The 24,174-nt window shown below is 41.8% G+C and overlaps 1 protein-coding gene across 4 annotated transcripts in view; it reads right to left on the bottom strand.

Annotated features, from left to right (window-relative positions):
* The window catches only part of EXD3 (exonuclease 3'-5' domain containing 3), a 482,404-nt gene that overhangs the window by 141,283 nt on the left and 316,947 nt on the right, over nt 1–24,174 (bottom strand). For all 4 annotated transcript variants that reach the window (XM_036749598.1, XM_036749599.1, XM_036749600.1 and 1 more), the window contains 2 exons: nt 24,060–24,113; nt 23,135–23,266 (listed from right to left, as the gene is read on the bottom strand). In XM_036749598.1, coding sequence (XP_036605493.1) covers nt 23,135–23,266; nt 24,060–24,113 — 186 coding nt within the window. The remainder of the gene's footprint in view (nt 1–23,134; nt 23,267–24,059; nt 24,114–24,174) is intronic.

Genomic DNA, 24,174 nt, shown 5'->3' with positions numbered 1-24,174 from the left:
GAATTGCTGTTGATGGTTAAGAAGGGACTTTCAGTAGCTTTGGGTACCCTGTGCTCCTAGCAGCAAGCACCCTGGGATTTCTGGATCTGGCAAGAAGATTTTACCCTGGTTTAGAGGAGAGATGCTTCCTTCAAACACTTGCTGGTCTTTTTAACGTGGCTGCAACTAATAGTTTTTTGCATTTACAGGGGGGTCTGTTCCTAGAAAATTAGGACATGAGGAGTAGATAAGGGATTACATGTGACAAGTGGCATTTATGCTGCTAAATGGTAATGATGCTTCTCAGGTCACAGAAAGTTTACGGACGCTGCTTGGGCGTATCAAAATTTAGCCTTGGGAATAAAAGATCAAATAAAAACTGGTTTCCTGGTTGACAAACAAAAGTCATATTGCTGACTTCCTCTGTGGGGCTAAGATAGCTATTACTACACATATCTAAACTATGATCTATAGTGAAATAAATTCACATAGAAGGCTTTAGCAAGTAGCTTTCTAGAATAGAGTCTTTTTGTGTGTGACAGGAATAGAAATGTTTCTAGATTTCTAGATTGTAAACTTCGCTCCTAGACTAGAAACTTCTTGTGGCTAAGATCCCTGTCTTATCTCAACTTTCTGACTCCCTCCCTGAATGCCTGGCTCAGTAACAGTGAGAGCAGCTTTAAAGTGTATGGCGTGTTGAGGTTTAAACAAGGTAGACGTAGATCATTTCACTTGATCCTCTCTACAGTCTTATGAAATAGGTATCATAAATATCATTCCCATTTTACAGGTAAGAAAAGAGAGTTTTAAGGAGGGTAAATCAGTGGCCTGTGGACATACAACCAGGTAAGTACTGGAGGTGTAATTCAAACCCAGGTTCTTTCTCAACTGCTAATCCAGAGCTCTTGCCATACCATGCTGCCTTACGTATGTTAATTAATTGCTGCTATCGACAATATTAATTTAATTAAATATTAAATACAATTAATAAATGTTGTAGCCACCAGTGCTGCATCTGTCTCACATGGGGATTGGATAAGAGATGATTATTTCAGCTCCTCCTGGTTCTGACATTCTAGCATCAGTGTAAAATGACCAACATGTTGGGAAGACTAGATACTCTGATCCTTATGATTTTTCAAATCTCTTGAAAACAAGAATTAGGTGCAAGAGATAAAATAATTTCAGCAGTCTCTCTAGTCTAAGACACTAACCCTAATGAGGTAACAACCCAATCAATCTATCAGTCAAGAAGCATTTACGTGCCTACTGTATGCTAGACACTGTACTCGGTTCTGAGGACACAAATAAAAATAATGAAGCAATCTATGCTAAAGAAACCCATAGCCTATTAGGGAAGACAACATGTACATTATAAACATATACAAAACAAATATATGCACAGTAAAAACAAAATAAATACAAGGAATAGGAAAGAAGGGCACTAGTAATTGGAGGATCTGGAATGTATTTTTATAGAAGGTGGCTATATCTTGAAGAAAAAGAGAGATATTATGAGTGGAAATCAGGAGGGATGAAAAGGACCACATTAAGGGGAGAATGCAGAGAAGTCATCATTGCCTTTTTTGGCAAATTTTTTATTTAGTAACAACTGAAGTGTATGGGGACTTTGTGTGAGAGCTGGATGATTTCAAAACTTTTGACCCCAGAACCATCATCAAAATTTTCATCAAAGTTAATGGAATACAGTCTTTCTGGATAGGTACAAGCAAGCCAGGGCAACAGTTCCCAAACAGAACTATTGTGACAAGTCTTGGATAAACCCATGTGGCTCAAGATGTCTCCTGTCCTGCTGAGGAAATCAGCAGCTTGGTATATGTGTATATGCGCTAAGACTGGCAACAAAGAGCCATATTTGTTTCTGTTTACTCTTTTGTATCTAAGTCCAATCAGATATATTAAGAAGCCCTACAGAGGACAATGAGGGTCATTTAAATGAGCAAACTATTAGACTGACAAGGGAATAGTCAGGGACACAATCTTCTACTAAGAATGCACAATACTGCAGTTGTAGAGGAGTTTTCCCTTCCCTTTCTTTCTCACCCTTGCTTTAAGCTAGGAAAACAAATCTGGCTCCAAGCCTGGCTTAGTTTTAAGCTGAGACTGCTGCTACTCATACCTGCCCTAAAGATACTTTTGTTTGTTTGCTGTTTGTCCTTAGTTCTTCAAGAGGATCATGACATCAGGAAAGTCATGTCATGACTTGCAAGTGAATTGGATCTAAGTGAGGGAGGGCTGTGCAAGGTCACCAGCCTCAGTTTCTCCTCCAGAGTCATCTGGGTCCAGTGGCAAGATATAGATCAGGATGACTGGAGATGGCCCTTGCCCTAAAGATCTTCAGAGGGTTTAATGGCTCTCTATTGCCTACAGCAGGAGTTCTTAACCTTTTCTGTGTCCTTTCAGCAGTCTGCTGAAGCCATGGATCATTCTCAGAATAATGGCTTGTTGTTTACATTCATAAATAAAGAAAATGATAAATTCAGTTAGAGGTTAATAAAAATAAAGATGTAACTTTTTCTTTCCACCCAAGTTCATGGATCCCTGAAATCTAGGTTGAAAACCTCTGATCTGTAGCAATTATCTCCTAGATGTGGGCCCTGGCCCCTTGGGGTCCATAGTTTGACACCAAGGATTGTTGGATCAACCAATCTTTTCTACAACTGGGCCTTGGTCCCTCAAGGCAGTTGTAAACTAACCCTGACCCAGGCACTCACAGCAGTAGCTGGACAGCTGCCATAGGGAAAATTCCCCCTTCTCCCTAAGTATCCCTTGTTCCCAGATCAACACGTGGCTGTGGCAGGTACTTCAAGGCTGTGACTTAGAGTGAGAGCGCACTACCCCTCCCTTTTCCACTTTAGGTGTGAATGAATGGGATAAACATGGGTGAGTAGGTTGTGGACTGCAGTGCAAAGCACATTACATTATCTTTCCCCTCAAAATCACCCTTCTTCCAAACTTCTCTATTTCTCTCGAGGGCACCATCATCTCTTTAGTCACCAAGGTTTATACCTTGGTGTCATCCTTGACTCTTCACTTTCACTCACCCCACATATCTAAGCAGTTGACAAATCTTGTGGTTTCTGTCTCTACAATCTTGCTCACAAATACTCCCTTTCCCATAACCACATAGCTACCAATCCAGTTCAGCCCTCATCATCTCTTACCTGGACTACTGCAAGGGCCTTCTAATGGGTCTCCCTGCCTCAAGTCAAGTCAACAAGTGTTTATTCAGTGCTCACTCTGCGCCAGGCCCTATGTTAACAGCTGGGCCTCAAGCTTTCTCCTCTCCAATCCATTTTCTACACATCTGTGATTTTCCTAAAACACAAGTCTCACCATGTCTCCCTGCTATACAAAAAAAAAATCCAGTGGTTCCTTATTCCTCCTAGAATAAAATATAAGTTCCTCTGTTTAGTATTTAAAGTCCTTCATAACATAGCTCCAACCCACCTCTCCAAACTCATTATGCTTTATTCCCCTCCAGGGACTTTATAGTCCAGGTCTCCTATTTGTGCCACACATTTGTATAAAAACACAACTAAAATATCTAAACATGAATATGATGATTGGTGCATTGCATATGTTTCAATAAAAAATTACCTAAGAAGAAAAGAAAATTATCTACTCGTCTGCTTGCCTCAAATTAACTGAATAATCAGTTACTAACAAATTATTATTTACAAGTCCACACTATCTCCCAAGGCATATGCAGGGACATAAAAAAAATAATGATGCATATTTGAGCACACTGCTTTCAAGAATAAGAATTTTTGTACTACTAATACACAAAATTTTAAAATTTCATTTATTCAATCACTGTCTCCTTTTAAAATGTCTATTTTGTGTGCTTTATAATACACAAATTAGATTAATATGATAGCAATACATATAGTTTATAAATATGATGGGAGTATGTGTTCAAAAACTTCTGACTGATAGAGATGTGATCAAAAAGCTTGGACACCACTGGTCTGTGGGATAAAACAGAAACTCCTTTGTCTGGTATTTAAGGCCCTCTACCTTGTGAAGTTAATCTACCTTTCTAGTTTCAGTCCAAATCAATCCCCTTCATATACTCGATGTTACAGAGTGACTAGACCATTGGTTTCCCATCCCAACCTCTCACCTATGGTCTTCAAGCATTCCTGCGTAGACTGATCTGAAACCTGTAATGCAGCCTGTCTTCATTTCTACCTATTACAACCCTTCACTGCTAGCCTCAGGTAAGGCCTCCTCCATGAAATCTACCCCGATCTCTCCAGCAGGAAGAATTCTCCCTTCCTTTTCCCAGAGTCCTTTGTCTGACTCACCGTTTGCCGCAGCTGTACTCGTTATGTATACTGTCCCAGGAGTCTGGAAGCTCCTTGAAGAGAGGGTCTACGTTGTTTTTTTCACTTCTGTGTTCTCAGTCCCTGGTACAATGACTTGTGCATAGCAGAAACTTAACATCTTGTTGAACTGAACTGAATTAAACTGAGGTCAACTAGGCCTGTCCAGGAAGCTGGGCTCACCTTCACTCCTTATAGGGGCCTGCCTCCCTGTGACAGGTTACTGTCAGCTGTGGTCACAAGAAGTCATGAGTGTAAGCCAGGAGAAGGTCCTAGGAAGACATGAGTGCAAATTCTGCTTCAGATACTTACTAGATGTGTGACTCTGGGCAAGTCACTTAACCTCTGCCTGCCCCAGTTTTCTCACCTCTAAAACAGTACCTACCGTAACAACACAGGGTTGTTGTGAGGATCACAATATTTGTAAGGCACTTTGCAACCTTGAAGCACTATATAAATGCTAGTTATAATTATTGCTATTAATAATGCCTGGCACAGAGTGCTAAGCCAAATTCTTCTGTTTCCTTCTTTGGTAAGAGGCCCACCTTTGCCACAGTCTTTCTTCTAGTAGTGACAGACCTTAGTTAACCATCAGGATTCTCTGTTTTTTTTTTTTTAACTTTCCAGTATCTTCACTAGCTCAGGCAAAAATATCCCATCAACACACAAGCTGCAACCCTGGTGGTTTTTTTTTGAGTATAACCTTTCAAGTTCACACCTCACTGATCACCTGTAGGAAATTCAATATACCTGGTGATGCTTTGTATAACTGCTTCTTTCCACCAAGTAATCTGAGAAAAGAACTTCTGAGGCCAAAGAGACAATCAAGGTGGACCCTTCCCCTGAGCTCTGGGGCTTTCTCCTTTTCTAATGTTGCTGCTTCTGTTAATTATGAGTGACCCAATCTGCAAGACCAGGTGAAACAAATTCACAGAACCAGGAGTGTTCCTGGTGTTTACTAGAGTAGTCCAGACAGGATAGAATCACCACTAATTCATTAAATCTTCTTTCATCAAGACTTTTGTTGATTAATTCACTCGCACTTTAAATGTTTATTAAAAACCTATTAAATTAGGAGACTTATAAGATAAGGAAAACAAGTCCCTGTTTTCAAGAAGCCTCTAATCTAGGAAATCTAGCAGTGGTCCTGCTCCCTGGGCCCTTGGGGAACCCCAGCCTCGCAGGGTTGGTTCTGCATTTTTCCAGATGATCTGCTCAGAATTTAGAGGTTGGGGGTTGGGGTAAAGGAGAGAGAGGGGGAAGAACTGAACCCTTACCTTTCATATGTGGGCTGCCAAATGAAGTGTTTGGCCAGTTCACACAGAACTGTTTTTAAAGGACCTCTGCTTTCTTTTTTTGGCACTGCTCCCCACCGGCCTCCCCTGCCCCCCCCCCCCCAGAAACACCTAAACTTTTTGGTATAGAACCAGCTACTTCGATTTTTAAAATGCTGTTTTCTTTTGATTTGTTACTTGTGAAGATAAGTCTCCAGAATTTGGTTTTGTTCCTTGGGAAAATTCTGAGGATTTCTTAGTGATGAGCCATTTGCTTTCCAACTCAATTCAATAAAAATATATCAAGTACCTATTATGTAAGGGGGAATAATTTTATTTTGTTGTCATCAATTTCTTTGCCAGTCATTGCTTAAATGGATGTATGAGATGGGCAAATACGTTTGTACAAAAGCATCCCTCACTTTATGAAAAATGAATTCTATCCAAGTTGGCTACAAAGTGAGTTTGAGTAAAGTAAATCTTATTTTCCCACTGCATTTATTTTCTAATTGTTTTTAAACAGATTTGTATTGGTGTCTTTTGGCTGCACAATACCTAGATTTCCTCCTGTATCTTTCTTCTTCTCTTTTCCCACATACCCATTCCATACAACAAATAATTTTTTAAAAAAGGAAAAAATGAAAAAAATCAACAAAACTAATCAACATATTAAAAAAAACCAAATTACATATAGTACTCCATACCCATGCTCCTCAACCTCTACAAAGGAAAGGGGTGAGGTCTCTTCTCATGTTTCTTCTTTGGAGCCAAGCTTGTGTTTTGTTTTATTTTTCAATAGTTTTGTAACATTCCATTTCAATAGTTTTGATCTTTCACTTTTTATTTACACTGTTGTTGTTGTCACTGTCTTTTCACAAGTCTTCCAACACTGTCTATCTATGAGTTTTGTCATCTTTTCTAAATTGATAAGTGTGAGGTAAAGTCTCAGGTTTGTTTTGATTTGCATTTCTCTTATTAGTGAGTTGGAGTATTCTTTCATACGGTTGCTACTAGTCTATACTTCTTTTTTTTGAGATCTTCCACTGATGTTCATTGTAAAAATAAAAATATATTCTCAAAAGGAATGGGCATGGGGAAAAGGGAGGAGAACCTCTGGTGGGCTAAGCTGAAAACTTTTTAGTAAAGAAAGAGGTTAAGATGGCTAGCCCTATGACATGCTGGTCACTATGCCAGCTGGGAATTGTAGTATTAACATAAGAATTTTTTCATTATAGGTTTTGACATTTTGAGACCTTCCCTGTGCCACTGGCTATCACTCTCATCTTTTCCAATGCCTTATGCATGGCAGGAACTTAAAAAGTATTTGTTGAACTGAATTGTCTATTTTCCCCAGGAGAAAGAAAAGTGCCAACAAAGAGTCACAAAGTCAGTCACAGCAACCTGTGTCCCTGGGCCATTCATACTGACATTCATAAGCAACATCCTAAGGAGCTTTTGCTAACATAAAAGTGCCTTGGGAACGTCTATTTCTAACAATAAAGATGACCCTGCTGACCTGAACACTTCCTAAATAGACAGTAGATTCCATGGGGTGCCCTTGTGACAGTGAAATCATCCCAGTCCTAAGGAATTCTGTCAGCATGCCATGGAGACTAGGACATTTTGGGGATGAAGAAGTTGTCATAATTTTATTCTTAGTGCAGGACAGTATGAGAAATGAAGTTTCATGTGAACTAAAGAAACTCTTAAAAATAACATTATGATCCTCACGTAACATGAGCTGACCTTTCAGATTTCCATTTTAGCTCAAACGCCTACACTCTCCTTCTGGTCGTTGGGATATTTTTTTGGCTACATAATACATGCAATCATGGGAAATCAGAGATTATTTCTTGGGTACAAAACTTAGTGTGGTAGTTAAAATATGGGGTCAATCTTACTGTATTGGATACTGAGGGTTAAAAATTAAGAGAGAATACTAGTGAAGGCAAGGCAGTTATTTGTCTTCTTAAAGACGAGTATAATAATTTAGAATCAGGTAATTACCTCTACACAGTCTTAAAAGGTCCTAAAACAAAATGAAGAATGGTTTGAGTAAAACAAAACAAAAAAAACCAAAATGAATGGAAACTTGGAGTGTTTTTAAGTGTCAGTCAATAATCATTTATTAAGCACCTACTACATGCCAGGCACTGTGCTAAGTGCTAGGGATACAAAGAAAGGCAAAAGACAGTCCTTGTTCTCAAAGAGCTCAAGGTCTAATGTGGGAGACAACATGCATGTACAAATAAGTTCAGATAAATGGGAAATAATTAGCAGAGGGAAGGCACGAGAATTAAGAGGAGTTGGGAAAGGCTTCCTGTAGAAGGTAGGATTTTAGTTGGGACTTGTAGGAAGCCAGGGAATCAGGAGGCAGAGATGAAGAAGGAGGTGATTCTAGGCAAGAGAGACAACCACTGAAAATGCCTGGGGCCGAGAGATGGAGTATCTTGTTCAAGGAATAGCAAGGAGGCTAGTGTCTAGATCAGGGGTGGGAAACCTGAGGCCTCGAGGCCACATGTGGCCCTCTAGGTCTTCAAGTGGGGCCTTTTGACTGAATCCAAACTTCACAGTACAAATCCTCTTAATAAAGAGTTTGTTCTGTAAAACTTGGACTCAGTCAAAAGGCTGCACCCAAGCACCTAGAAAGCCACATGTGGCCTCAAGGCCACAGCTTCCCCACCCCTGGATTTAAGAGTATATTTAAGAGAATCAGAATGGGCAACGAGGTAATAAAACTATTTTTTTTTTTTACAGATGATATGATATACTTGGAAAATTCTAAAGAATCAACTAAAAAGTTAGTTGAAACAATAAATAATTTTAGTAAAGTAGCAGGATATAAAATAAACCCATATAAATCATCCACATTTGTATACATCACCAACAAAACCCTGCAAGAAGAGATAGTAAGAGATATTCCATTTAAAAAAAACTGTAGACAGTATAAAATACCTGGGAGTATACCTATCAAAACAAACTCAGGAACTATATGAATGCGATTATAGAATATTTTTATACAAATAAAGTCAGATTTAAATAAGTGGAGAAATATTAATTATTCATGGGTTGGCAGAGCCAAGATAATAAAAATGTTAATTTTACCTAATCTAGTTATTCAATGCCATCCCAATTAAATTACCTAAAAATTATTTTGCTGAGTTAGAAAAAATGATAACAAAATTCATTTGGAAAAACAAAAGGTCAAGAATATCAAAGGAATTAATGGAAAAAAAGTAAAGGAAGGAGAGTCAGCAGTACCAGATTTGAAACTATATTATATGGCAGTAATTACCAAAACTATCTGGTACTAGCTAAGAAATAGAAAGGTAGATCAGTGAAACAAAGTAGACATACAATACATAGTAGCAAATGATTATAGTAACCTCGTGTTTGACGAATGTAAAGATAGAAGATTTTGGGATAAAAATTCATATTTTGGTAAAAATTGTTGAGAAAGCTGGAAAGCAGTCAGGCAGAAACTGGGCACAGACCAATATCTTACACCATTTACAAGATAAGGTCAAAATGAATACGTGACCTAGATACAAAGGGAGATGTCACAAGAAAATTAGAAGAACACGGAACATATTACCTACCAGACCTATGGATAGGAGAACAATTTATGAATAAATCAAGCATTGTGAGGTGTAAAATGGATAATTTTGATTACATTAAATGAAAAAGATTTTGTTCAAATAAAACCAATGTAGCCAAGATTAGAAGGAAAGCAGAAAATTGGGGGAAAGTTTTATGGACGCTTTCTCAGATAAAGGTCTTAAATCTCAACTATATAAAGAACTCTGTCAAAGAATATGAGTCACTCCCCAATTGATAAATGATCAAAGGATATAAACAGGCAGTTTTTCTGTTCCAAATCATTACTGATTAGAGAAATGCACATTAAAACAACTTTGAGATATCATCTTATATTTATGAGATTGACTAAAATGATAGGAGGGGAAAGCAGCAAATGTTGAAGGGGATTTGGAAAAATGGAGACACTAATTCCCTGTTGGTGGAACTGTGAACTGATCCAACCATTGTGGAGAGCAATCTGGAATTATGTCCAAAGAGTTATAAAACTGTGTATACCCTTTGATGCAGCAACACCACTGTTAGGTCTGTTTCCCAAGTTGATTAGGGAAAAAGGAAAAGAACTTATGTGTTCTAAAATATTTATAGTAGCTCTCTTTATGGTGGCAAAGGACTGGAAATTGAGGGTATGCCCATAATCGGGGAATGGCTGAACAAGCTGTGGTATATGATTGTGATGGAATGCTACTGTGCTATAAGAAATGATGAACTCCTCGATTTTAGGAAAATATAGAAAGACTCACATGAAATAATGAAGAGTGAAATGATCAGAACCAAGAGAACAGTAACAGCAATATTGTTCTAAGAACAACTCTGAACAACAAAGCCATTTTGAGTATTACAAATACTCAAATCAACTATCAAGGACCTATGAAGGAAGATGTTATCCACCTCCACAGAAAGAACTCATAAACAGAAGCATGTATAGTATGGTTTTACACACACACACACATATACACACACACACACACACATTTGTGTGTGTAACCATCTCCAGGGCAAGGTGGGGAGGGAGGAAATAAAAAAATAAAGCATGCATAGCAGAGAACAAAAGAAAACTTAGAAGGAAGTACAGAAAAGCACGGTAGTTTTGAAAATGATGTGTAGTATTTATTACATAGTTTATCAAAGAAAGTAAACAGTGTGAAATCAAAATTCATGGTTTTACATGTTGTACTGTGTACATGGAAATGTTCTTTTTTTGTCTTTCTGTGTTTGAGTTTGAAATGAATAAAATTTTTTTAAAAAGAAAATTAAGGTAAACTGAGGGGGAAAGAAAGAGTATATGGGAGTGTAAGAAGAGTGAAAAGGTAGGAGGGGGCTAGGTTATGAAGGACTCTGAATACCAAACAGCATTTTGTATTTGATCCTGGAAGTGGTAGGAAGCTGCTAGAATTTATAGAGTAGAGTGCATGATATGGTCAGACCTGCATTTTAGGAAAATAATTTTGACAGCTGAACGGAGAATGGGCTGGGAGAGACTTGTGCCAGGCAGAACAAGCAGGTTATGGCCAATAGTCCAGGCGTGAAGTGATGAGGGTCTGCACTAGAATCATACCAAGTCAGAGGAGAGAGGGAAGTATTTGAGAGATGTTGCAAAAGTGAAATAGACAGGCCTGGGCAACAGCTTGGATACGGGGGATAAGACATAGTGAGGAATGCTGGATGGCTCCTGAGCTGTGAGCCGGGAGGACTGAGATGATGGTGGTGCCTGCCTCTGACAATAAAAGGGAAGATTGTAAGGGGAGAGGATTGGAGGAAAGGTAATGAGTTCAGTTTTGGACATGCTGAGTTTACGGTATCTCCAAGACATCCAGTTCAAGATGCCCTATAGGCAGCTGGGATGAGAAAATGGAAGTCAGCAGAGAGTTTGGGGCAGGATAGCTGAGGCCCAGGGAAATAAGGTGACTTGCCCAGGGTCACACAGCTAGTAAACGTCAGAGACAGAATTTGAACTCATGTCTTCTCATCTCAAGCGCAATATTCTTTCCACAGTACCACACTGCTTTTCTCTATGATTTTTGACTCTGACTTTTTCCACTACACCATTGATGCCTTTCTCCAACCAAATCTGTTATTAACAAATAACACTGAAGGAAGCACCAGCAAATAGAACATTGGGAGGTGGTTTTGTTTAGTTTGGCAGATGCAGGCTAACTTGATATGCACCAAATGTAAGAAAATGCTGAATGGATTTTCTAAGCTAAATTATCTTTATCTGCTGGTTGTCTGCTCCCGTGTTGGTATCTAAAACATTATAGAGAAGATGCTTGGTTATTTGCCTGATCACTTTGTAGCCACATCCTCCACCAAAATCCTCAACACGGAGTTGAGGTGACCTTGAAGGTTATGCCAGACAACAGCAAAGCTACAGAACAAGCCTGGGGTCATTCGAGGCCCTGGTAGCCGAGCCCATGAAAGCTCATCATCAGAGGCTTAGCCACCAGAAGAGAGCAGTTCTTTTTCCCCTGTGGCATCAGCTCATGAAGGCTGCTTACTACTAAGGCATGGAAAGGATGCAATCTGTCACCGAAGGTATCACCACTGATGAAATCACAGATCCTTAAAGTGCTGGAGGAAGATTTATCCATGTAATAAAGTAGAAATGAGAGAGAAATAGTGCCAAGCACAGCAGTCACAGGTGTATGCAATCAGCACTCTGGAAAGGCTGTTAATGCAGAGTAACTCACTTGGCGGTCAGTACCGTGAGGGTTTGGAAGCAAGCTTATGAAGCAAGTGGATGGAGAAGACAAGGACTGCTGCCTTATAAACGAGGAGTTTATAATATTGTTTGTAATGCAATCTGATGTGTTCTGAAGATCGTGAAAGATGAAGGCCGGGGGGCAGGGTGTCTGAGAGAAGGGAAGGGGAAGATGAATGCATTGTCAGCTGGTCTTCGTGTCTATGGGAATTGTACAAGGGGTAGCGAGACAGGCAGTCTTCTGCCCCATCTGCGGGCGCTATAAGAGGTACTGAGCAAGGGTGACCTTTCCACTGCCTGCCCTGGCAGGGCATGCTCAGCAATGAGAAGGTACCAGATACTAGCTAGCCCCTGGTGCTTGATAAGAACAAGATGGCAAGAAAGACTATTTCAAGTGTAAGAAGCAGGAGTAGAACATAAAAATAATAACTTCCACGTGTGCCCCATACAATGACCTTTCACAGCTCAAGTTTTTCCTGATCACCACCCCCAGGGGCAAGTGAATTCACTTTTCTAGGCCTCAGTCTCCTCAGTGGTAAAACAAGACAGGCTTAAGGTTCTCTTCTCACTCTTACACTCCCTGCTATCTTCCCTATGACTGTGGAGGGCACCAATATCCTCCCTGTCACACAGGTTCAAAACCTAGGTGTCATCCTCGACTTCTCACTCCCACTACTCCCACCCCTGTCACTTAGACCTTCATAATAACTTTGGTATACGCCCCCTTCTCTCCTCTGACACTGTCCCCGCCCTCATTCAAGCCACCACTGATTCATGCCTGGACTACTGTAATAGCCTCCCAATCGATCTCCCTGCCTCAAGTCTCCTCCTACTCCAGTTCATCCTTCACTCAGCTATCAAGTTGATCTTCCTAAAACCCCACTATTACACAATTCCTCTGTTTGACTTTCAAAGCCCTTCATAACCTGGCTCCTTCCTACCTTTCCAGGTTCCTTATACCTGATTCCCTTTCATGTACACTGCAATCCAGTGACACAGGCCTCTGTTGCTTCTTGAACACCAAACAATCCCCCATGCCTGGAATCTTCTCCTTCATCTCTGCCTCCTAGCTTCCCCGGATTCCTTTGCACCTCCACTTAAGTTCCACCTTCTGCAAGAAGCTTTCTTTGGGTCCCTCTTTAAGCTAGTGCTTTGAGGTCATCTCCAATTTATCTTGTTTGTACAGAGTTGTTTGCATGTTTTCTCCCCATTAGATTGTGAACTGAGAGCAGGGGCTTTTTTTGGTCTTCCCAGAGCTTACCTGGCACATAGTAGGTGGTTAATAAATGCTTTCTGACTGACTGTGAGACCTCCTGCTAGTGAGGTCTACTATCACACTGACCCAAGTATACTCTGCTCTTCCCACTCCAACAAGATCTTGCTTGAGCCTTCTCAGCATCTCATCACAATTTACTTCCTATTCCCCTGTTTCGTTTCTCTAACAAATCTTCATTTGTTTAGTTTATTTACCAACTTTTTCTTTTCAGTGGTAAAACTCCAGCCCTCATTCAAGTATGAAGTTTCCATTCATTCCTGGATCACAGAAACTTTCAGGAGCACAATGGCCAAAAGAGAGATTTTTGTTCTAAGCCAAAGAAGTCTTTGTGTGAGAGTTACATTTTATGAGTGTTGATATACATTTGTACACACACAAAAGTACATTCTGGGTGTACTGGCAGAGTTACACCTGGGGAAATTCAGGTGTATAGACTGAGCTACACCTAGGGAAATTCAGTCAGGGGTGGGGTTGGGATAGCAGAACAGAGGGCAGTCCCACCTTGGGTGGGCTTGTGCTAGAGGGGGTCTGCTCTGCAGAGAACACAAGCCCTCAGCCTTGGTGTTGGGAAAGGAGGTCAACTAGGGAGCCAGGCACTGTATGTATGTGCCTGCCAGAGGCAATCATGCTTCATGGCTGCTGGACAATCAGAAAGTGAGCCCAGGGAACAGCAGTGGATTTGGGGAGGAAGTCTGCCCTCCTCTGGGTGTCAGTGCCCTGGGGCAAAGCCCTGCTCTTCCCCTGCTAGTTAAACCTCAGTGTGTTGGGTGCAACAGGAAAATGTTATCAAGGGAATAGTCCTACTCTCTGCATACCTCCTCATAGCCAAGGAATGGCTAAAGGATCAGGAATTGAGGTAAAAAGGGACTGGAGTTGATCAGAAGATATGTCCACAAAATATCACCTTCAGGTTGTTCATGCATTACAGACTCCAGAAGCCTAAAGGGATGCAGGTTTTGCAGCAAAATAGCAGAATCTTCTCTGTAAGCCAAAAACTGTTGGACCTTAGTAGCTAACACAGTGTCAACAGTCTCACACTTTAAGAAATAATATAAATAACACATGTTCTTTCTGAAGAGTTTAAAATATACCTACAGGCTGCAAGTGAAAACAGAGAAAACACAGATGTATAAAAGAAAGCTGGAATGCACCACACGCTTGTCAACCTGGCTAAATGACAAACATCTCTCAGAGGGACCTCGGTACTATAGGGAGCACAGCACAGAACAGTCTTCCAGACAAGGCCTAGCCATGCTGCTACATCTCCATGACTGGCATGCCCTAGTCTGGGCAAAAGGCAAACTTCATGCTAACCCTATGAAAACAGTCACGAGCAAGGAAAGACAGCCATCAGCCCTGAGCTGGTGAGAGGGGAAAAATCCCAGGCTCTCAGTCTTCCCTGACTGTGACCTTCATGCTCCACTGGATTTCTGAAGATACTGAAATCTTGGCAGTCAAGTACACAGTCTGTGGGAACGAGGAAGTCTCTGATAGGCCTGCTGGTGAGAATCGGGACCAGCCAGGCAATTTTGGGGCCCTGTGAAATCCTAAGGAGACAGACAAAAACAGCAGTTTGTGTTTTGTGCTGGGAATTAGGAGGAACCAGTGGCCAAACTGTGGCATGTGAGCCATGTGAAGTAATCTGACAATGTGGCTCATGGAGTAGGAGCTGTATGGCTACCTTCTTTCCTCAGAGGCAAGGGCAGCAGTCTCCTGGCCTCTCACAGGCAGCTGCATCCTAACTAGTAGAACCTGATTCTAGAAGATCAAGGGTTGGAACATCCAAAGTCAGAGTGCCGTGCCGGAGAAATGCTCCCTTCCTCCCTCATAGGCCCTTGGGGTGGGTCAAAGAAAATGAAAGAGACAGAGAGACAGGCAGATATGCAGATATCAGGACAGAGCACATTCAGCTCCTATAATCAAAAGCTCATTGCCTTCTGCCGAAAATGGGATCTGCCCTTTCAGAAGCCACATTTGGATATTTTTAGCTTTTAACTCTCATGAACACTGCAAGTGACAGTGACATAAATGCACTGTAAGAAACACAAGTACAAAGAAAGAAATGAGAAGAATTAAAGGGAAGGAAAGAGGCTCATCAGAACTCCCAATTAGAACAGCTAAGGAAAAACTAGTGCAGACAGAGTGGTACAGTGGAGGTGTAGAACTGGAGTGCAAATCCCAGCTCTACACTTACAACCTGGGCCAAGCCACTGGGTTGATAAACATTTATTAAGTGGCTACTATGTGCCAGGCACTGTGCTAAGCATGGGGATGCAAGTATGAAAAAAAAAGAGGAAGACAGTCCCCTGCCCTCAACAATCTGATGATCTGATGGGGGAAGACAATACACAGAAGGAAGCTAAAATGAGGAGGAAATTGGCGGAGGGGAGTCAAAGGTACCCACAGAATGGAGGAGTCAGACAAGTTCTAGAGGAGTGTGGTTAGATGAGAAATGTGATGATCTGCCCTGAGCACCTTCCTTAAATGGAGGGTTTGGTGTTCAAGGCTCCATCCTTCAATCAGAGAGGCAGCAGGAGGTGGAGGACCAAGGCTGATGGGATCTTGCAGGATAATGGGTATGAAGGAGAAGTCACAGAACTTGTCTGGAACTCCGTTTCCTAATCTGTACAAAGAGGGAGTTGGACTAGAGTCCAATCAGCACTCTAATCCCAAAGTCACCTCATTAGAACTGAATAATGCATACATGCCAGCTACTCACTGTGTTCGGTGAGAAAGCTGATTCCACAGCTGGAGCTAGTTTTGCTATATCATACAATATTTCTTGGGATCTTTGTCCATATTTTTTTTTCCAATTGTAGTGTGAAATGTTTTTCAGTCAGCTACGTTTTAAATAGGCTTGGTGAACTGCTATAAACTCTAGGAGATGAACTATGGATGATTTTAAATCTAACTATATTATCTGATCATTTAAAAGATCTATATTATCCAGCACCTGCAAACTCTCAAATTGGAAAACCCAGGATTATTTCTGATCTCAATTATTGGTTCTACAGCTTTAAGAAGAAACAAAAGTTTCTATAAAGAGATAGGAGTATACAATCATTTCCTCTTCTCTAGGGCAGGACGAGTTCATTCCCGAGAATCAGAGCGAAAGATCACAAACTTGAGGAAGACAGAGGTAAATTACTAGGACAGCTTGATGATTTGGGGGCTGGGCTTGAAGACTTGCAGAGGTTGAGATCTTGCTTCATGTCTCCTGTAAACCCTTTCATGATTGCTGGGTCTAATTCCCAAAGCTGCAGTCACTGAAACATCTGTTGGAAAAGTGGAACTTTTGGAACTGATTGCTGAGGGGATGTGGTGAAAAGCAAAATCCCAGCCAGGTGGGAAGAATTAGGAAATGGTTCCTGGAGGACAGAAGTTTAGAGGACAGTCTGGAAGGATGGGAGGAAAAGGATTGGCAAAGAGAAGGGGGGAGGGTCTTCCAGCTGGGGGAACATATGAGCAAAGGCACAGAGGTGAAGATGAGATGTCATGCACATGGGATGGTGTGCAGATGTTCTTGCCCAGAAAGGAACATGCTGAGAAGTGACAGGAGGTGAGGTTGAGAATATGAGGGAAGTCTGAAAATCATAGATGAGTTTTCATACTATTCTTTGGATCCTTGGCTTCCAGCCACGGCCTCTCTGGTTTCTGTAGTAGCCATGGAAATGGAAGGGCATACCATGGACACTATAGCCTAGCATCAGTCAGCTACTGCTACCAAAAGACTGGAATCAGAGGAGTGGGAGATCCTTCCCCTCCTCTGTTTTATTGATCTTTCTGATTGTGACATGAGCAACTCTGGTCATCGATACTTTGAAAAACAGTACATTACACCAGAGTGGTCTAGGATCTCCTCAATGAAATCTATAATTATTCATGAGATAACTCTAGCAATCAACACAGCACAGATAATGGCGTAAAGTTGGGTGAGCATCCATCCAATCAGCACAAACGTCTCAGAAAGGCACTGCAGAGGGACAATAAACTGGGCCTAGTACTGAATAAGAGATTAGCAGACACCCAGGAAGTTACATAGTATTTTCACAATAATCTCAATGTACCTGCTCCCTGCTCCAAAAGACCAACTGTTTAATACCAATGTTCTTTTGATGATGCTACAAGGCTGCAAGTCAGGGAAAAATCAGCCTGAGAACAATAAAAATTGCAGGTGCCCCAAAGGGCAGTGGGTACTAACAGATCGCAGAATATTATTAAAGATGACTTGTGCATAAGTGGCATAGGATGGATCATCAAAGACCCCCATGGCTAGAAAGGGAGGTAGGATTGCCTCATAGTGATATGAACAGACTAAATGCTATAATTCTATCTAGAAAATGTTAAATGAACAAAAGGAAAATGGCTAAGGCTCCTCTGTCATTTAAAGCTCTTTTCAACTTGGCCCCACCTTCTTACACGTTACCCTGTCCCCACACTCTTGCTGTTCCTCACACACACTACTCTATCTCCTGTCTCCATTATGCTTGGAAGGCACTCCAACCTCACCAGAACCTCTTCAAGTCAAGAAGGATTTATTAAGCACCTACTGTATGTCAGGCAGTGTGCTAAGTGCTAAGAATACAAAGAAAAGGCAAAAAAAGGGTCCCTGTTCTGCTCACAGTCTAAGAAGGAAGCAACATGCAAAAAACTATATAAAAATAAGACATAGACAGGATAAACTGGAAATAATCTTAGAGGGAAGGCACCAGCATGAAGGGAGACAGGGGAAGGTTTTTTTGCAGAAGGAAAGATTTCAGCTGCAACCTGAAGGCTGTCAGAGAAAGCTAGGAGCCAAAGAGGAAGAGGGAGAAGATTTCAGGCATGGAGCACAGGCACTGAAAATGCTTGGAGTCAGGTGGAGTGTCATTTTCTGACAACATGGAGGGGAATCAGGTGTAAGAAAACTGGAAAGGTAGGAAGAAGCAAGGTGATAAAGGGTTTGAAAGCCAAAGAAAGGATTTGATATTTGACTTAGAGGTGATAGGGAGCCACTGGTATTTATTGTATATGGGGGAGTGCCACGGTCAGACCTGCACTTTAGGAAGGGGCCTTTGGCAGCTGAGTGGAAAGATCTGAGGCAGGCACACGAGGTGATAATGGCTCGAACAGAGAGGGTAGCAGTGTCAGAGGAGAGAAGGGGGCGTATATAAGAGTTGTGATGAGGGTATTAGTGACACAACCTGACCACTGATTGGATATTGGGGAGAGAGGGTCTGGAATTGAAAATGATGCTTATTTTTGAGCCTGGGTGCCTGGAAGATGTTGATGCCCTCAACAGTAAGAGGAAGTTAGGAGGAGGGGAGGGTTTCAAGGGAAACACAATGGCTCATCCCAAACACCACTTTCTCTACGTGATGCCTTTCTTAATTCCCTAGAGCCCTCCCCCCAATTTGCTTTTTGTTTCTATTGAGTATATTTGGTGTATCTAATATAAATATCTACATGTTATCTCTGTTGAAAGAATGTGAGCTCCATTAAGAACTGCTTCATACTTTCAGCACCTAGCACAGCGCCTGTTACGTGGAAAACACTAATAACTCTTTGTTGGTTGACTGACTGAAGACACTGGGTAGAACCTGTACGGCAGATACATGAAAAGACATAATAAAGAACTGCAGAGAATGGGAAGCCATGGATGAGGCTACAATTTGCCCTAGTGTAGGGCATACTCCTATCAACGAGATCAAGGATTTATCCAAATATGGCTAGAATCTCTTTATTAACTGTACAACAATTGTGTACTCATTGCTATGTGATGAAGGTGAGGGGAAAGGAAGCAGGGAACAAGCACTTAGGTGCCTACTGTGTGTCAGGCCCTGTGCTAAGCCCTTTGGAAATGATCTCGTTTGATCCTTATAACAACCTGTGAGGTAGGGGACTGATTCCCATTTTACAGATGAGGAAACCGAAGCAGATAGAAGTTAACTGACTTGCCCAGGGTCACACAGCCAATAAGTATCTCAGGCCAAATCTGAACTCGGGTCTCCCTGACACAGGACATCACCTAGCTGCCTGGGTAAATAAAGAAACAATGTACCGTCCTCACTGAGTTTACAGTCTAGTTGGAGTGATAAGACACAAGACAAAATAATTATTGTGAGAGGCTGTGCATGGCTAAATGTATACCTACGTACATGCTAAGCCATTTTGCCTGACCTGTTGTTTGGAGAGGGGACGTGGAAAACAGGGGTCAAGGAATAACCATATTTCTAAACTACATACCTAGTCATGAAACTGTCTTTGCCCTCCAAACACCATCCTTTCTGACCATACCCAGCTTCTGTCCTAGCTACTTGGATAAGAAAATTCCATTTAGTCTAAATTCTAGACCCTAGAACCTAACTTCAAAGCTGGGCTTAAAAAGTCAAATAACTAGACCTCACTCCCCTCATCTACCACTTTGGAACTGGGGGTGGGAACAGGGAGGGCAGACAAGAAAAAGGCAAAGGAAAGAGAGGGCATAGGAAGGACACTCAGCGCTGTCTACAATACCTTGGAGAGCTGGGAACATTTCTACAAACACAAGAAGCGCTAGAAATCTCTATCTTATTATCACGCTTCCAGTGATTCAACTCAGATCTCCACACAACAACCATGATGCTTGGGAGACAGAAAGGAATAGCTTGGAAAGCAGAGGATACTTCATGGCTACTCCACGGACTCAGGGGCAGCCTTGGCAATCTGGAGGGGAAACTCACAGGAGATTAGACCATAGAAGCCACATGGGGAGGGCAGGTGCTCAAAGAGCCCAGGCAGAACTGGGCCCTGAGTCTCCCTCTGATGTCCGAAGGTGGGGATGGAGAAGGGTGTGGTGGATGCAGAGGGAACAGAAGCTATAAAGAAAAAGACAACAGGAACACTACCTTTCACATAAGAAAAACTACCCCCAACCAAACCTCAGGCTACATGGATGGCAGACCCTGGAGGTCAGGAAATGCTGCTAAAGGCACGTACAAGTTTGTAGCTCTTGAGCCCTGACTTTATACCTCATTCCCCTGTGATTCTATGACAAATGTCACCCACAGATTCGATGACATGTCTCTTCTTTGACCACAAAGAGACTAAAAACAATAACACAGGTTTAAAACAAAATGAATACAAAGTGTGAAAGAGATCCCAGGCCCCTAAAAGGATGTCCTATTAACAAAGAATAGCATGTTGTGTTCCAGCTTAAAGATGACAGGGTCTTATTCACTGCAGACCTGCCTTTGGAGGGTCGCCTGACTGGCTAGGGCCCCCATGGGCTCCTTCAGGCTCCTGAGATCTGGGTCCATCTATATGCAGAAATGAACACAGTCACTTATCTTAGGAAGCTTTTTATCTTGGGCACCCCACCCAGCCAGCCCCATAACCCGACCTGGGCTCTGATTCGCATCGGGAGGAGGAGGAGGCAGGGCTCTCACGCTCCTTCCTTCGTCAGTGAGAAAGGCAAGAGCTGTGAGTTCTCAGCTCCATCTGCATTGACGTTACAGCCACATGAAAGGAGCCCAAGCCTGCTGTGCATACTGTGGGCACAGAGGCTTTCAAGAGGCAGGCTCATTTCCAACCTAATCGACAGCTCGAGGGATCTCTATTACTAATCACCCACCAATAGTGCCCGAGTTCCCAGGCTGACTTCAAAGCTCCTCACGTGGTGGCCCCAAAGGAGCACTTTTCACATGGTCAGGGTGGTGCCCACCTCCCCCCCATCACATGGACTTTGGTGACATTTCAGCTCTGCATGCTGAAGTGTCCACAAGAATATGCTGTCCAAGGCAGAGATTTTTTTTTTCCCTCTTATATTTCAAAGATGGTAAAACTCACTTGGAAACACGGACAAAGCTCCGTAATCTCAATTTCAAAGTGTACCTTGTCAGTTCTTGGGTTTTTCCATCAGGTTGCCTCCTTTCATTTACTTGAAATCATACTGTGGCCAAAGATTTCTGGAAGCTTCAAAGGAGGAATCAACCAGATCAATAGAAAGAATTAAGGTCAGTTGAGGGTCATACCCTCTAATGAGCAAAGTTTGGTCTTCAGGTAAAACAGGACAACAAAAGACATGAAGGTTTTTGGGGACCATGACTCATTTAGCAGGAAAAGCCATCAGTCTGAATTCCACAATGGACAATGAACACACGGAGAGATGACTTCAAACCCGGGAAGTATAAAGAAGCTATCAAATTTAAAGTTCTTTTTGTTTTTAAAAGGATTTGAATTTCAACGAAGCCACAAAGTTACAGATGTCAAGTAGAAAATGTAAAACAGTATTTAGCAAAAGTACTTTTTGTTTCTTCTAGTAGTAGGAGAAAGCCCCCAACTCCCTTTTCCTTCCTCCTGTCACCCCAGCCCCTGATGTACCTGAGTGTTCTTCACAGGGATTTTCTACGATGACCCATTTTTCAGCCCCCTCTTGACCTCTCCAGACTGTTATATTCTATGTTACTACTTTTATCAATAATATTTTGACACAATGAATTGGAAATGTCATATTTAACATTCTCTGTACAGCTCTTCAGAACAGATACTTAAATGTGATCAACAGACAATAAAAAAAACCTTACTAAAAACAGACCCATGGTTGTAGAACACATCAATGACAAATGTCCCTGACTCTACCAAAGAGTGTGGTCCATGGCATCTTCCTAGCTGGGATATTCCTTTCTAAAGTTTTCCTATTTATTTTGCCATAGTGCTGCTAAAGGCCATTGATCTGGTCAGTATGCCAATCGGATCTGTGTGCCAGATTGACTAATATTCACCTTGTCTTGACAGTCAAGCCCAGAACAAATAGAAACCTTATAACGAGTAACATTTTTTCCTACTGCAAAACAAACTTGCATGAAGGAGCACTCATCTAAAAAGCAGCAATAACAATTTAATTATCAGACATAAATATCCATCCTTTAAACCAAGTAGTGTTCCTGCCCTTAAAATTGATTTTCTTGCCATCTGAAACAAGAGAAATTCCAAGAAGAAGAAATATGCTCAAGATATGAGCTGGTCATCTTACACCTAGCTCAGAGTTTGGCCTTCAGGGCCAACAGCAATTCTGGATTAATCCATCAGCTAGCCTGGTTGTGTCAGGCTTTGGGCACACAAAGACAAAAAAGAAACTCCCTGCTTCTAATCAGATTGCATTTATTTTATTGAACAAAGAAAGTGTACATAGAAGCATATGCAAAATACATAGAAAGGGAATCCAAGGGTATTTGGCAGGGGGTTAGGGCTGGTCCTTGAGGCTGGGAGAAGCAAGAAAAGCCTTATTATGCAGGAGGCAGGACTTGGGCCTTGGAGGGATTGTAATCAGGTCAGACTTTACACAGATGGGAAGGAAAACAAACAAAACAACTATCTAGCTTTCTTAGCCAGAAAACCCAATGGGAACCACCTGTAAAACTCCACCTGTTCATCAATGCCTTCAAGATACTTCTCTAATACAATTAACTGATATTAGCTGATCCAATTCAGAAACACATCTGACTTACCTTTAAATCAAGCGTGAGAGGAGAGGGAAAGTTGAGAAATTCAATATGTTACATGTTTTTGAGTGGGATGAAAACCCAAAATGGAGAAGAGAGAAAGTTTGCTACTGACAACCACCTATTTCTACTAACTTATCATTCCAGCAATTTTAAGTCTTTATGAGCCTCATCATGTTTGCTGTATGCTGCAATGTGCCATACCCCTCAATCACGGTGCTCCAAGGGTGGTGTGCGTGTTTATTTTTCAAGTTAAAGTGACTCACATTTGGTTGGCTTTGATAAATTTTGAGGGGAAAATTTCATGACACCCCTAGAAATCTCAGGGGATTCTTTGAGTGCTGTTAAGCTGGGTTAAGAATGCTGAGAACATTCTACTCCTGCCTGACCGAAACACCATCCCTAAGGTCTACAGAGTCCCAAGAATGGGAGGACACCACAGGGATAGAAGCTTATATACAGTGTCATGCAGGTGATGCTGGGAGTCCAGGGCCTACCTGACAGCGGCTGAAGATATCACTGAGTGTGACACGGACATTGAAGTGCTTCAGGACGCTGAGTGCTTGCTGTTTGGCCTTGTCAGAACAGTTTACAGAAAAGCACCTTCCTTCCCCGACCTGGGCCTGCAGCTGCAAAACACAGACACACAGGGAGACATAGATGAGCTGGGTGGAAAGAGGATCATTCTTTCTCCCATAGGCTGGGCTTGTTTTTATTTTTTTACAATAATCTTTCTCCTGAAATTCAGAGAGGACTTGGGTTCTGTGCCTACCCTATATGGCATGTATCTAAAACTATTCTGAAAGTTGTATGCCTGTAGTGGAGGCCGTGGATGGCATCTTTACTCTGGGCAGGTTGCTAGACTTGGCAATCTAGGTCATCCCTATGACTCCTAGGAATCTGTAAAAATCCTCAGCTGCAAGTCTTCGAATCTAGTTCCAAGTGTGTGATGATTCCTGATTTTTAGAGGGGTTGTTCCAAGCCCAACAAGGAGCAGGACAGGGACTGAGTCTTCAAAGAGCAACAGGAGAGAACCGATAGCCTACAGACAGGACTTAAGAGCTATGTGACGGGTTGGAGTGTTAATAAAAAACAAGTCCCTCAACCCAAAGGAATTGTGGGGATGCAGAGCAAAAGAAGGCAGGGACTCAGCCCTGTGAGGGTACCTGGATGTATGTATCCGTGGCTCATGGCAATTGGCTCTGGGGACTCTCTTAGGAAAATAAGATTAGGGGATCCCCCCTTTTCACTCTGAACTAATTTCCACAGAAGGCCTCATACACATGTGGCCGGTATTATAGAGAACACCTTTGGAAATGTGAACAGAAACATTGGAAAGAGCTAATTAAGCCTTTCCCTTTCTCAAGATCAAGTACATACAAAGTCAAGGAGTGCAGAAAGCCTGAGCAATTAAGAATTTACCTTCTGATATGGCAATCCAGAGGTCAATATGATTCTCCCCTCCTTTCTGGCAATCTAGAGGCAGAATTTAAGTTAATATAAGTTAGTTGGGGGAAATGACAGATAAATCAATGTC

Source organism: Trichosurus vulpecula, chromosome 3, assembly GCF_011100635.1.
Source record: "Trichosurus vulpecula isolate mTriVul1 chromosome 3, mTriVul1.pri, whole genome shotgun sequence".
NCBI lineage: Eukaryota > Metazoa > Chordata > Mammalia > Diprotodontia > Phalangeridae > Trichosurus > Trichosurus vulpecula.
This window is presented reverse-complemented; position numbering and strand designations above follow the sequence as displayed.